This window comes from Schistocerca gregaria, chromosome 10 (genome assembly GCF_023897955.1).
Source record: "Schistocerca gregaria isolate iqSchGreg1 chromosome 10, iqSchGreg1.2, whole genome shotgun sequence".
NCBI lineage: Eukaryota > Metazoa > Arthropoda > Insecta > Orthoptera > Acrididae > Schistocerca > Schistocerca gregaria.
In genome coordinates, this window is record NC_064929.1 from 196,378,922 (window position 1) to 196,393,508 (window position 14,587).

Here is a 14,587-nt window from a genome sequence, read left to right on the forward strand (position 1 = left end):
GGACACACTGATGTCAGCACAGAACTGGGAATACATTGTTCCTTTGACTTTCACATTTAGTTTCTCTTATGATTTTGTAAGACATCGTATGGGATGCTGAATTTGAGTGATGATGTTGAGACCTAAGTTAACCTGCACTTAATGAGAGCTAGTAGTAATGATGATTATATGATAACATTGTGTTGCTCATGCACTACAGCCATTTGAGGGAACTTGGTGACTGCTGAGATGATTTTTCCACACTTACTGGTCACTTATTGTGCATGGTCTCTTTCAAAACACTCTCCTCCACAATTGATGCTCTGCTCCCACTGCCATTTCCACTTCCAGAAGCAGTATCGGTACAGATCTCGCTAGATCGTGCATAACACTCTTGGCGAATTTTCTTTTATCTCGTATATCATTGCATACCTTCATCCTTTCAATGTGGTTTTCAACTTTGGAAATGAAAAAAAAGTCCGCAGGGGCCAGGTCTGGAGAGTATGGAGGATGAGGCACCACAATGATTTCGTTTCTTGTGCAGTGCATTATTGTGATGCAAGAGCCATGAATTGTCCCACCTTGCAGGTGTCACAACGTGTCCTGATAGTACCAGGATTAACAGTTTGTCTCCATGGCACAAATTCATGATGAATTAATTCTTTGGTAGATGTCAAAGTGCATCCTGAACAAGAGCCATTTCTAAACCGTGTCAACCAATCGTAACACCGAGTGCAGTTTAAGCACTCATTGCCATAGGCTTCCTGCATCATTAGGTGTGTCTTTGTAAAGGTTTTCCTGTGTTTCATGCAAAATGTAATGTAGACGTGTTGTTCCTGTAACTCTGCCATCTTGAAATTTGCAAATTGCACGATACAATGTTCTAGTCAGTACAGCAGTGAACAGTAACTAATACACATACAACAATGTATCTCCTGGTACACTCCAACACATCATTGGCAGAAATTATGAATGTTTCCAAACTTTGCAATGAGAAGCCAGAAAATGTTGTCATATGACATGTGCACAAGGTTATGGAATAATGCTAAGGAAGGCTGGAGTTCTAACTCATTGTAAGTGATAAGTCTCACATTTGTGCAAAAAGTTGAACAACCCATTTTTTGTTGTCTGTGCAGTGTTTCTTGTTTCATTGCTTGGCACACAAAATAATTCGATCTGAATGGCAGTGTTTTGCATCATGACAATAATTCAGTATAGTGCTTGTCCATTCTTGTTCTCTTCTGTTTTCTCCAGTGTAAATACTTCTTAGCAGAAAAGAATGAACTCTTGTAAAACTGGCTCACTGCCTGCAAGTGTTCATTTGCTTGTGTTATCTTCCATTCACTACAGTGGAACAAAGTTTTACTTAAAATTATTTACTTGATGAAGAAGCAAGTAAAGGAATTAAATGTGGTTAGTTTTACTGTTTACCAGACTGTTATGATTGAACACAGAATTAACTGGATGACAATGGTAGAGAAAATCACTATGTTACATATTGTCCATGGACAACTACAGTATGGAAGTGTTAGTGTCCACCAGGTGCCAAAGAACATAAAAGTTAATCACAAAACCAGAGAATGATAAAAACAGTTGACCATTTAAAAATATTATAAGGCAGACAGCCATGACTTTTTGCGAAGGAAAAGTGACTGTTGATGAATCCTGTACGTATTGCTTCACACTCAGATCACAGTCTAGTTTCGTGTTCTGGAAGCATGAAAAACTACTTATTTGAGCTAAAACAAGTATTATTATTATTATTATTATTATTAATCTACATCTATGTGGCTATTCTGCAAATCACACTTAAGTGCCTGGCAGAGAGTTCATCGAACTGCCTTCACAATAATTCTCTATTACTCTACTCTGGAACAGCAATCCCTATGTAGTTCAGTGTAAACAAAATATTTAGACATTCAGAGGAGAAAGTTGGTGATTGAAATTCTTTGAGAAGATCCTGCAGCAATGAGAATTGCCTCTGTTTTAATTATGTCCACCACAAATCCTTATCATGTCCATGACACTCTCTCCATAATTTCTTTATAATGCAAAACATGCTACTCTTCTTTGAACTTTCTCAATCTACCTTGGTCATCCTATATTGTAAGCATCCCACACCACGCAGTTGTACTCCAAAAGAGGATATATAAGTATAGTGTAGTCTCTTTAGTAGACCTGTTGTATCTTCTAAGTGTTTTGCAAATAAAACAGTCTTTCATTTATTATTATTATTATTATTATTATTATTATTATTATTATTATTGAAATTTTGAGGACAGGTCGTGAGTCATGCTTGGGTAGCTCAGTTGGTAGAGCAGTTGTCCGCAAAAGGCAAAGATCCTGAGTTTGAGTCTCAGTCTGGCACACATTTTTACTCTGCCAGGAAGTTTCGTATCAATGCACACTTCGCTGCAGAGTGAAAATCTCATTCTGAAAACATCCCCCAGGCTGTGACAAAGCCATGTATCCACAATATCCATTCTTCCAGAAATGCTAGTTCTGCAATTTTTGCAAAAGATCTTCTGTGAAGTTTGGAAGGTAGGAGATGAGGCACTGGCAGAATTGAAGCTGTGAAGATGGGTCATGAGTCGTGCTTGGGTAGCTTAGTTGGTAGAGCACTTTCCCGTGAAAGGCAAAGGTTCGGAGTTTGAGTCTCAATCCAGCACGCAGTTTTAATCATATCAGTTTTAATCATATCAGTGCACACTCTACTGCAGAGTTAATTATTATTTAGTAACTGCTCTAATTATACTCTTATTTTTATTATTGTTATTATTATTACTTTGGTAATTGCTGTAACACAATTTTGATCAACTATAATCCATTGTAACATGTACCACACCAATTAGTGTAATGTAACGTATGGAAAAAACTTTCTGCAACTGAGACAGATGCTCCATGCTAATTTAGATTTTCAGTTTACATATAGCATTTGTCTCTAGAAACAATAATAATGTTCAAAATTATACTAGTTTTGCTCTAAAATTATACACTTTTGGTTTTTCTGTGTTTAGCCTTTGTCCAAGATTAAGGGCCAGTCGGGAGAAACATTTGGAGGAATAAACATTCCAAGAAAGGTAGGTGTAATGTTGCAAATTACTGTTATACACTGTTTTGAAGTTTTTGCTTGACTGTTATTTTAGCTTAGTATGGTACCAGATAAGAGGTAACATGTATGAGGTTACAAGTGACAGGAATGCTCCACATAAAACATGTATCGGAGCATATTTACTGATATTAATGAGGAAGGTGGCACTACTATTTAGGAGATTGGTTCAGCTGATCATCAGGTTTAATTTTTCACAGTTTCAGTTTATCATGTTTCACAAATTCCAATAACGTTTTTCAGAGTATTCTAGTGATTATTTACTTTTCCATCCATGTCCACTAAGATAGTTCTCCATCTGTTATGATGTCAAACTCATACTTTTCTTTCTTTCAATCCCTATGGACAGGCTAATACCAGTTTTAAAGACACCAACTCACTATATAACCACACAAGTAATGTATGAAAGTAGTGGCACAAACGTACAGGAAGTTGTACACTGGTATTGAATTTCTGCCTTTGTTCAGAGGTTAAAAAAATATCACACACTTGCGAGGGAGGTGTGTATGTGTATGTGTGTGAGTGAGTGAGAGGAAAAGAGAGAGAGAGAGAGCATGTCAAGGAGCCATGAAGTTAAGTTATTAATCAGGTTTTAACAGTTAATTTCATGACAAACTGCCCATTGGCTCTTCAGCCGATGTTCATCTGATGATTTTACTGACGTTTTGCCACCACGAGTCGCTGGCATTGTCAAAGCTTCACCCTCCAAGCTGGCAATGAAACTCAATTATGTCTTTCTGCTTGGGATGCACATCTTTAAAGATGCCATTTTGAAGGCTATGCATAGTGCCACCACCTATCAGAACTAAGTTAAACTATATGGGCTGAATTGGGATTGTTCCACAATGTCACACAACAAATTCTGTATTTCCTAATTGAAATTGGCCAAGAAAAAAATGTATTGTATTGCTTACTGAGTGGCCCTTTTATTTATTTATTTTTCTTCAGTGACTGGTAAATACCTAGCTGCACCAGAATTTGACGTCCATGCTAAATCCTAAGTTCCTTTAGAACTGACTGGACAAATAAGCTCATAGGTCAGAGAAAGACAAGGGTGTATCACTTCCAATAGAACTGCGACTAGTAAATCACTGGAGTGTCAAAGATCGAGGGAGGTTTCACTAACTTTCATCCCTTAGTATCAGTATTATTCCAAGTGGAAGTTTAAGTAATAATTTATTTAATAAATAATTGGCTATTATATCATGCTCTCAGTAAAATTTCCAAATTATTGCATGACTAGTTAGTGAAACTGTTGTTTAAAAAGTAGTATTTATTAGTGTCCGTGTATTGTATCATTCTCACATTCACTCAATATGAAGATTCGTCATATAACTGGAAGGTTTTGTTGTAAAATAGCGTAAGGCAGAAGAGTTGCAGCAAAAAGATGGTGATACCTTGGCTTCCCCACCTGCAGCAACACGTGTTCGTATCTTCTCACCTGTAGCTGGTACCTCAAGGGACAATGTGCAGCCTGAAAGTAGTTCACAGACTGTAAGTGTTTCAAGTAAACTGAATGAGTATTTTATAACATACAATTATTAGATACCTCAAGTATAGAGCTTGCTATTTTGTGCTCTGTAACTTTCACTCTTTATTACTGTGAGAAACTGGTGTTACAGTGTTTGTTTTGGCATACTAACATAAAATGTGTCATTGAACTAATGTAAAAGGTGTCACTAAACTAGTTAAGTGGAAGCAATGTGAATTCTGCATGTTTATTTACATATGTAAAATGACTTTTCAGTTCCCCTCTTTGTGCAGATGAGATCCCATATGTCCGACAAATTTGCTTCCAAATTCTAGGTTCTAACATTTTTTCAAAGAAACAAAATGTGCTATCCATGTTGTTTCTTATTTATAGTTCAATGATTATCATCAAATGGGGTGAAGTTGACCAATTTTGGATTTTAAACTTGGATATTTCTGAAAGCAATAAAATTAATTTGTTATACACATTTAGTTCATTCAGTACTGATTGAAAATCCCCCCTAAAGCTCTTGCAATGGAGCAATGTGAAATGTGTCAGTTTATGTGTGAAGGAGACAAAGTGCTGTCTACCACCACCAGATAGCATTGCTGCTTCTGATCGGTGGCGCATTGCAACAGCACTTGTTCCACCTTGCAATGACGCTGGTAGACATTGATAACACAGCATGGAAGCAGAAAAGCACAGGCAACAGTGGACAGTGTGGTTTCTCTGAATGGCTACTACTACTGCTTCAGACATCTACAAGAGGTTAGTAACCATATGCAGGAAAGCAGCACTAACTCGCAGATCCATGTTTTGTTGGGTACCAGAGTTCAGAGTCACAAGGGACTGTGCTGATAAACACAGAGCCACTGGGCATCCAGCAGCTGCACACAAACCAAACAGTGCCCAGCATGTCAATGACTTGATAATGGGGCACAGGCAAATCATGCTTGATGAACTTAAGAAGGCAACATCAAGGGGAACCCATCAAACCGTCATCCACGAAGGTCTGAAGGTGAAGGAGATGTGTGCACAATGGGTGCCCCCTTCCGTCACCCTTGCGCAGAAACAGAACTGTGTGGAGATATGCCAGAGCTGGTGCAACTGTGCAGCACACATCCAGTAGAATTCTTTGAGCATCTAGTCACTATCATTGAATCGCAGTTCTTTGATGAGACTCCAGAAAAGAAATTTATGGAGTGGAAACATAATGGCTGCCCTCATATTGAGAGGTTATGGCTGGGGATATTTGTGCAGAAACAAACGGTGACTGTGTTCTGGGATCAGGAATGAATCGTGCTGGTGGACTGTTTCCCTCCCAGTATGACCCTCAACAGTGATCAATGCTGCAGTTCACTGCATCAGCTCCATTGACACATTCAACAACCTTGTTACAGAAAATGGGGCCTTGATGTTCTGCTCCAACATCACAATGCGCAGCCATATGCTTCATCAGACCATTGGTACTGTGTGTGAACTAGGGTTTACTGGCTGCCACATGCTCCATATTCACCCGATCTGGATCCTAGTGATTATGCACTGTTCAATGCAATGAAAAAAGTCGTGCGGTAAGTAGTTCACCACCAATAATGAATGGTATGCCTTTGACCATTTTTTGCTATGCAAATACAAAAGCTACCACGACATTGATGACAAATACCTGTAATATAATTTCTATTTGTTTGTTCAGTAAATGGTACATGCAAAAATTATAGCTCCAATAGCACGAGTGATGAACAGTAGTAATAAAATGTTTGATCTTTGTTACCTATTGCTCTAACTAACTGACTGCAGAGAGTTGTGGATCAGTCAACGTCATCCCATCTGTTATGTGATAATTGTAGATTGTTTATGACTCTATAGTGACTTTAATTGTTTTAAAATGTTATCAATAATAGAAAAATACACTACTGGCCATTAAAATTGCTACACCACAAAGATGCCGTGCTACAGATACGAAATTTAACTGACAGGAAGAAGATGCTGTGATATGCATTGATTATCTTTTCACAGCATTCACACAAGGTTGGTGCCAGTGGCGACACCTACAGCATGCTGACATGAGGAAAGTTTCCAACCCATTTCTCATACACAAACAGCAGTTGACCGACGTTGCCTGGTGAAACATTGTTGTGACGCCTCATGTAAGGAGGAGAAATGTGTACCATCACGTTTCTGACTTCGATAAAGGTCGGATTGTAGCCTATTGTGACTGCGGTTTATCGTATTGCAACATTACTGCTTGTGTTGGTCGAGATAAAATGACTGTTAACAGAATATGGAATCAGTGGGTTCAGGAGGATAGTACGGAACGTTGTGCTGGATCCCAATGGCCTCGTATCACTAGTAGTCAAGACGACAGGCATCTTATCTTATGGCTGTAACGGATCGTGCAGCCACGTCTCGATCCCTGAGTCAACAAATGGGGTCGTTTGCAAGACAACAACCATCAGCATGAACAGTTCGATGACGTTTGCAGTATCATGGACTGTTAGCTTGTAGACCATGGCTGCGGTTACCCTTGACGCTGCATCACAGACAGGAGCACCTACAAATGTGTACTCAACGACGAACCTGGGTGCGTGAAAATGGTAAAACGTCATGTTTTCGGATGAATCCAGGTTCTGTTTACAGCATCATGATGGTCGCATCTGTGTTTGGCGACATCGCGGTGAACGCACATTCAAAGCGTGTATTTGTCATCGCAATACTGGCATGTCACCCGGCATGATGGTATGGGGTGCCATTGGTCACATGTCTCAGTCACCTCTTATTAGCATTGACTGCACTTTGAACAGTGGACATTACATTTCAGATGTGTTACGACCCGTGGCTCTACCCTGCGAAACCCTACATTTCAGGAGGATAATGCACGACCGCATGTTGCAAGTCTTGTACAGGCCTTTCTGGATACAGAAAGTGTTTGACTGCTGTCCTGGCCAGCACATTCTCCAGATCTCTCACCAATTGAAAATGTCTGGTCAATGGTGGCCGAGCAACTGGCACGTCACAATACGCCAGTCACTAATCTTGATGAACTGTGGTATTGTGTCGAAACTGCATGGGCAGCTGTGCCTGTACATGCCATCCAAGCTCTGTTTGACTCAATGCCCAGGCGTTCAAGGCCATTATTACGGCCAGAGGTGGTTGTTCTGGATACTGATTTCTCAGGATCTATGCACCCAAATAGTGTGAAAATGTAATCATATGTCAGTTCTAGTATAATATATTTGTCCAACGAATAACTGTTTATCATCTGCGTTTCTTCTTGGTGTAGCAATTTTAATGGCCAGTAGTGTAAATTTGGCATAGTAATTAAATTTTAAAACTAACTTCAGAATACCGTACATAGAAAGTTTGAAGACAAAAAATGTGGTCACAAAATTTGCTTTATGGAATTCCAAAGAACCACACACATGTTCATTGTCCATTTAACTCCTATATGTGAACTTAAGAAGTTTAAAACATCCCCCCTTCTTACAACGATGGTGTTTGGCAAATTTTTTACAACATATGGACCCTTTTTTTTAAATTTACAGTCAACTTCACACCTATTTGATGGTAAAATGTAGTAACAAATGTCCAAGCTACATTTCTTCACTGCACCCAATTTACTTTTGTTTGCACATGATACTTTCACACTGACAGCTCTTACAGGGTGTTTCAAAAATGACCGGTATATTTGAAACGGCAATAAAAACTAAACGAGCAGCAATAGAAATACACCATTTGTTGCAATATGCTTGGGACAACAGTACATTTTCAGGTGGACAAACTTTCGAAATTACAGTAGTTACAATTTTCAACAACAGATGGCGCTGCAAGTGATGTGAAAGATATAGAAGACAACGCAGTCTGTGGGTGCGCCATTCTGTACGTCGTCTTTCTGCTGTAAGCGTGTGCTGTTCACAACGTGCAAGTGTGCTGTGGACAACATGGTTTATTCCTTAGAACAGAGGATTTTTCTGGTGTTGGAATTCCACCGCCTAGAACACAGTGTTGTTGCAACAAGACGAAGTTTTCAACGGAGGTTTAATGTAACCAAAGGACCGAAAAGCCATACAATAAAGGATATGTTTGAAAAATTTCAACAGACTGGGAACGTGACGGATGAACGTGCTGGAAAGGTAGGGCAACCACAGTGGGCAACGCGCAGCTAGTGCAGCAGGTGATCCAACAGCGGCCTCGGGTTTCCGTTCACTGTGTTGCAGCTGTGGTCCAAATGACGCCAACGTCCACGTGTCATCTCATGCTCCAGAGTTTATACCTCTATCCATACAAAATTCAAACGCGGCAACCCCTCAGCGCCGCTACCATTGCTGCACGAGAGACATTCGCTAACGATATAGTGCACAGGATTGATGACGGCAATATGCATGTGGGCAGCATTTGGTTTACTGACGAAGCTAATTTTTACCTGGACGGCTTCGTCAATAAACAGAACTGGCGCATATGGGGAACCGAAAAGCCCCATGTTGCAGTCCCATTGTTCCTGCATCCTCTAAAAGAACTGGTCTGGTCCACCATTTCTTCCAAAGGAATCATTGGCCCATTTTTCAGATCCGAAACGATTACTGCATCACGCTATCTGGACATTCTTCATGAATTTGTGGTGGTACAAACTGCCTTAGACGACACTGCGAACACCTCGTGGTTTATGCAAGATGGTGCCCGGCCACATCGCATGGCCGACGTCTTTAATTTCCTGAATGAATATTTTGATGATCGTGTGATTGCTTTGGTCTATCCGAAACATACAGGAGGCGGCGAGGATTGGCCTCCCTATTCACCAGACATGAACCCCTGTGACTTCTTTCTGTGGGGACACTTGAAAGACCAGGTGTACCGCCAGAATCCAGAAACAATTGTACAGCTGAAGCAGTACATCTCATCTGCATGTGAAGCCATTCCGCCAGACACGTGGTCAAAGGTTTCAGGTAATTTCATTCAGAGACTATGCCATATTATTGTTACGCATGGTGGATATGTGGAAAATATCATACTGTAGAGTTTCCCAGACCGCAGCGCTGTTTGTTGTTGACAATTGTAACTACTGTAATTTTGAAAGTTTGTCTGCCTGAAAATGTACTGTTGTCCCAAGCATATTGCAACAAATGGTGTATTTTTATCGCTGCTCGTCTAGTTTGTATTGCCGTTTCAAATATACCAGTCATTTTTGAAACACCCTGTATGAGCTGAACTGTGTGATGCAACACACAGAACTGCGCACTGTGTGACAAGTTCATAAGTTAACATACAGACACTTGAAGCAATGACTTCCTCGCTCCACCTTAGACTGTGCAGTGTTACATGGCTTTATGCTTAATTACAGACTTACTATTTTATCAGATGATTTGTTTTCACCACGTAACGCCCACTGTTTACATCCTTCTTCGTTGCTGAGTGATGTATCACTTTTCATTCTGACGCTGCAGCTCTTCCTTTCCTATATCTTTACTACTTTTTATCTATATAAATGATGAACTATTGGTTTTGTTGTTTAACAACTTTTTAATAACTGTGGAAGTATTACAGGCATTGGGTCCCACCTAATGTGTCACCCACCTATATGTTTTCTGTCAAGACTCGATCGATCTGTATACAAAGAGATAGCAGAATATCTCTTCCTTTGACGTTGTCCAACAACGATGTAGGAAGCTCGACGCCCTCATGGCCCGGGCTCTTCCATGGCTCATGGTAGTTTGCAGCATCCGTTTTATTCCTTGCCCACTTGCCACTACGTTGAACTTTCGTGGTGATCGTTGGGCAACATCTTCCACGTTATCTGCAACATAAATAAACTTTTTTCCCACAGTATTTCTGAAAACCCAAAAACAAACGTATAGAACATAATAATAATAACTGTTCTTACAATTATTCGTATAAGTCTTGGTTAATTTAATGAGGGGTGGGACATGCCTAAGCCTTGTGACACCACCCACCCCCACTGTAGACCAGACTTACGCGAATTATTCTCGTTTTGTACATTTTATTTGATAAAACATTCACATAAACTTTAAATGTTTCTTTCTATTTTAATCCTCCCTATTGCATAACAGTTAGTTCTCCTCTAGTAAATCACACTAAACTCGGAACAGCTTTGTCAGATCAATTTCAAACTATATGAATTCATTCAGATTGGTAAACACCAAGCATTTTCAGCATATTAAATCATATCTATATTTGATATGTTTGAATGTACAGAGCTCTTGAGGATAAGGTACGTAAGTCATATGTTACTAAAGTGCCTTCTCGCCCTTAAGTTTTTATTCTTCATCTGATGTGAAGGTAGACTACAACATTGTGTAGTCCCATATCCTTCTTGTCACTGTAGTATACCAAAAAGGAATGGCCCTAACTCAGGGAACCCCATCTAATGGTTGAGTAGAACCCCATAAACCCCAACATTTAAGGACCCTGCCTTCATGGTCATGTAAGTCCTCATAACACCAGAGGACTAGGAAACCTCACCTTTTTCTTCGATCGAGTAGAACCCTATCCTTCTCACTTCCCCCACTTCCATCCTAATATCTAATACAATTTGGTATGTTTTGTCTACCTGTAAATCTTCAATATTTTTACGCTTTTGCGTGAACTTAAACAATTTTTCTTCATATCAGTACCCATCTTATCTCAATTTGTGCTCAGTGCTTTGCTTATATGTTTACAAATCTCCATGTTCCTGTTCTCTATCACTTACTAATATTATTTGACATAATAGTGTCCTTGTTCTTTACTTCTCCCCTACTATTTCCCCCCTAGAAAACAGGACATTATTACAGCAAATGTTAAGCTCTCTATATATTGAAGTTCAAGTTCTCTAATGTGTTTTCATGATCTGTTTTTTAAATATATTAATATTAATCTCCTAATTAATAAAAATATACTAATAAGAGAAATAAACCCCATCCTCTAGTCAGACACAACTTACAAAAGTATAAAAACATTCTGTCACTATACTTGTGGTATAAATCCTTTAATATGTTCCACATTATACAGGCCTACAGCTCTATTGTTTTGTACATCTTGTAATTCTTGTTATTACCCTTTTATCATGTTCTTCCATTAATAAATCATTACATACATCTTCACTATGTATAAAGTTTACCATACACTTTGAATTATTTGGGTCTATGCAACTTGCGTTTTGTTCTGACCCATGACCCACCAGCCAGAATGAATGTCGTTTCCCTGTACTTGTCCATGATGCTTACCTTTATTGTATGATGGTTGATCATTTGTGCTTCTATTCCATTCTGATTGTTTGCCTTGGCCCTTACTATTGTAAGTGCCTTTTATGGTATTTCTAGTATTATTTGGTGTTGTGTGATTTTTATTATTCATAAATGTACTTGAGATTGTACTACCCTGATGTGTACTATTATATTTGTTAAATACATTTGTTTGTTGTTTAGTGAATGTGTCAAGATGCTCAAGAATAGATTATGATTGTGAAACATCTTCCCAACCTTTACAATATACTTCTTTTTTTAGCCTGTAATGGTAGTCTAGATAACAATATTTCAGCTAATTGTTCCTCGGATATCGGATTGTCCAAATATGTACACTTAGATGACTTTGTATATATATTTTAATGACCCTTTTTTTTGTTATAGTATGGTGGAATGAATAAAGATTTGCGTAATTTATCCTGAGCGCCTTTAGACCAGAACCTGTTATTAGACTTATGTTCGAAGTCCTGCCATGAAGTAAAATTGTCTAAGTTAGTTATTCCCCAATCTCTTGCTTCGGCTTCCATATAACCTACTGCCAAATCTATCTTCTGTAGTCGGTTGGTAATGATTTTGTAAAAGATTTCAAAAACACAATGGGATGTATCCTGTTATCTGGTTTAATAGTTGGAAATTTCTTTATTAAATTATTTGTATTTTGTAATGCTATATACTCTTTATTATCTGTGATATGCTGATGAAGTTGCTCAACCTGTAATTGTGAAGATTTTAAACCTCCGTTCTGTACTTTTTTTACTAGTTTCCTCTGTACTTGACAGCACAGATTTTAATTCCATTGTAATTTCCTCTTTAAGAACTTTCTTCAAATCAGATTGTGAATTTGAATCAACACTTATTCCTGATCTTAATTGTGCTACTTGTCTTGTATCTGTTCTGCTGTAGATGAAATAGCCTGTACCTTATATTCAATTACTCCCTTAAAAGTATCTATGTCTTTTCTGACGTGTTTAATAGACTCTGCCAAGTCTGAAAATATTTCTGTCCTAATTTTTTTGATTGTGTCATGATTTTTAGTGTCCCACTCTTGAAACTTAAAACCAAGTTTGACATCCATATATATTAATTCCAATTTTAAACCTTTGATTTCCTTAGAAATATGTTCTATTTCCTGAGTAGAAGATAATATGTGTTGCTCCAAGTTTTGTGATTGTGTAGCTACATCATCCTTCAGATCATGTAACTGTTCTGTAAGGTCACTAAATTGCTTACAACTATATTCTCTGTGTGTATCTATTGCTGTAAAAAGTTTTCTTTCTAAAACATTAAATTTGTTATCTAAGTCATGTACAATATCCTTCTGTAGTTCCTGTCTTAGTTCAGATAATTTTCGATTAAGTTCTTGCTTTTACTCATCAATCTGTTACCTAAATCTTGTCTTTGTTCAGCCAAATTTCGATTAAGTTCCTGTCTTTGTTCATCCATTTTTTGTAGTAATTGATCAAACATTTTACTAATATCATTTGAACCTTGTTTTGGTGGCATTTTGGAAATGATCGACGAAAATAAATATACACAAAAAGCTAATAATTCCCTATTAAGAAACTCTTCAAATTTGATATAAATTAACATAGGCCTAATGTATAAAATACTAATGCATCACACTGGATAAACACTGTAAAATCATTGAATTCACGTAATGTGCAACAAAGTGCTGTTTTATATTGAATTACTAATCGAAAATCGATGTAGTTAATGTTTTATTTGGGAACTCACAGCTTTAAAGAATTCGTGACGTGATGTGCAGTGATCTGGTACCATAGGTCAGGTGGAATCCCGCTGAATGTTGTTGATGTTCCCTGTGCGTTGTGATGTGACATACCGCTACTGCTGGCTGTAGGACGGCTGGACTGATGTGGTGTGGTGTGCGGCCGGACTGCTTCATCGTTCTGTATTATGGCAATCAGCTACATCGTATTTAATGTCTCGTTGTATTCTTCATCGTATATAGTGACAGAAAATAGTTATATATTCACTTCTTTATCTCTTCTTGTTTAACAGAGAATAATTATTGTTGTATTTCATTTTCGTCGACGTAAATATTGACAGAAGTAACGTCGTATTTCAATATCGTCAACATAAATGTTGACAGAAAGTAATTGTATGTTGATTACTGTGTCTCTCAATATCGTCGGTGTATATGTTAATAGAAAGTGGTTATATTTTCATTAATTTTTCTCTTCTTGCTTGTCAAAGAGTAATTATATTCTCCAGTGTTCTCTTGAGTTTCCAATAACCTTTATCATCTCATCTTGATTGCAGAATTCATATTAATTCATGGTCGCCAGTTGCTGTGTTACATGGCTTTATGCTTAATTACAGACTTACTATTTTATCAGCTGTGTCTGTGTATGTGGGGATGGATATGTGTGTGTGTGTGTGTGTGTGTGTGTGTGTCTGTGTGTGTGTCTGTGTGTGTGTGTGTGTGTGTGTGTGTGTGTGTGTGTGTGTGTGTGTGTGCGCGAGTGTACACCTGTCCTTTTTTTCCCCTAAGGGAAGTCTTTCCGCTCCCGGGATTGGAATGACTCCTTACCCTCTCCCTTAAAACCCACATCCTTTCATTTTTCCCTCTCCTTCCCTCTTTCCTGACGAAGCAACTGCCAGTTGCGAAAGCTCGTAATTTTGTGTGTGTGTTTGTGTGTTTTGTTCATGTGCCTGTCTGCTGGCGCTTTCCCGCTTGGTAAGTCTTGGAATCTTTGTTTTTAATATATTTTTCCCATGTGGAAGTTTCTTTCTATTTTATTTACATCATCATTGATTAGGTATTCAGGTAGA

At 38.3% G+C, this 14,587-nt stretch overlaps 1 protein-coding gene across 1 annotated transcript in view; it reads left to right on the forward strand.

Moving 5' to 3' along the window:
- LOC126293396 (DNA topoisomerase 2-binding protein 1-like) overlaps positions 1-14,587 on the forward strand; it is a 113,840-nt gene that overhangs the window by 62,756 nt on the left and 36,497 nt on the right. Inside the window, exons 5-6 of the mRNA XM_049986604.1 lie at positions 2,997-3,059; positions 4,448-4,582. Of these exons, the coding sequence (XP_049842561.1) occupies positions 2,997-3,059; positions 4,448-4,582 (198 nt within the window). The remainder of the gene's footprint in view (positions 1-2,996; positions 3,060-4,447; positions 4,583-14,587) is intronic.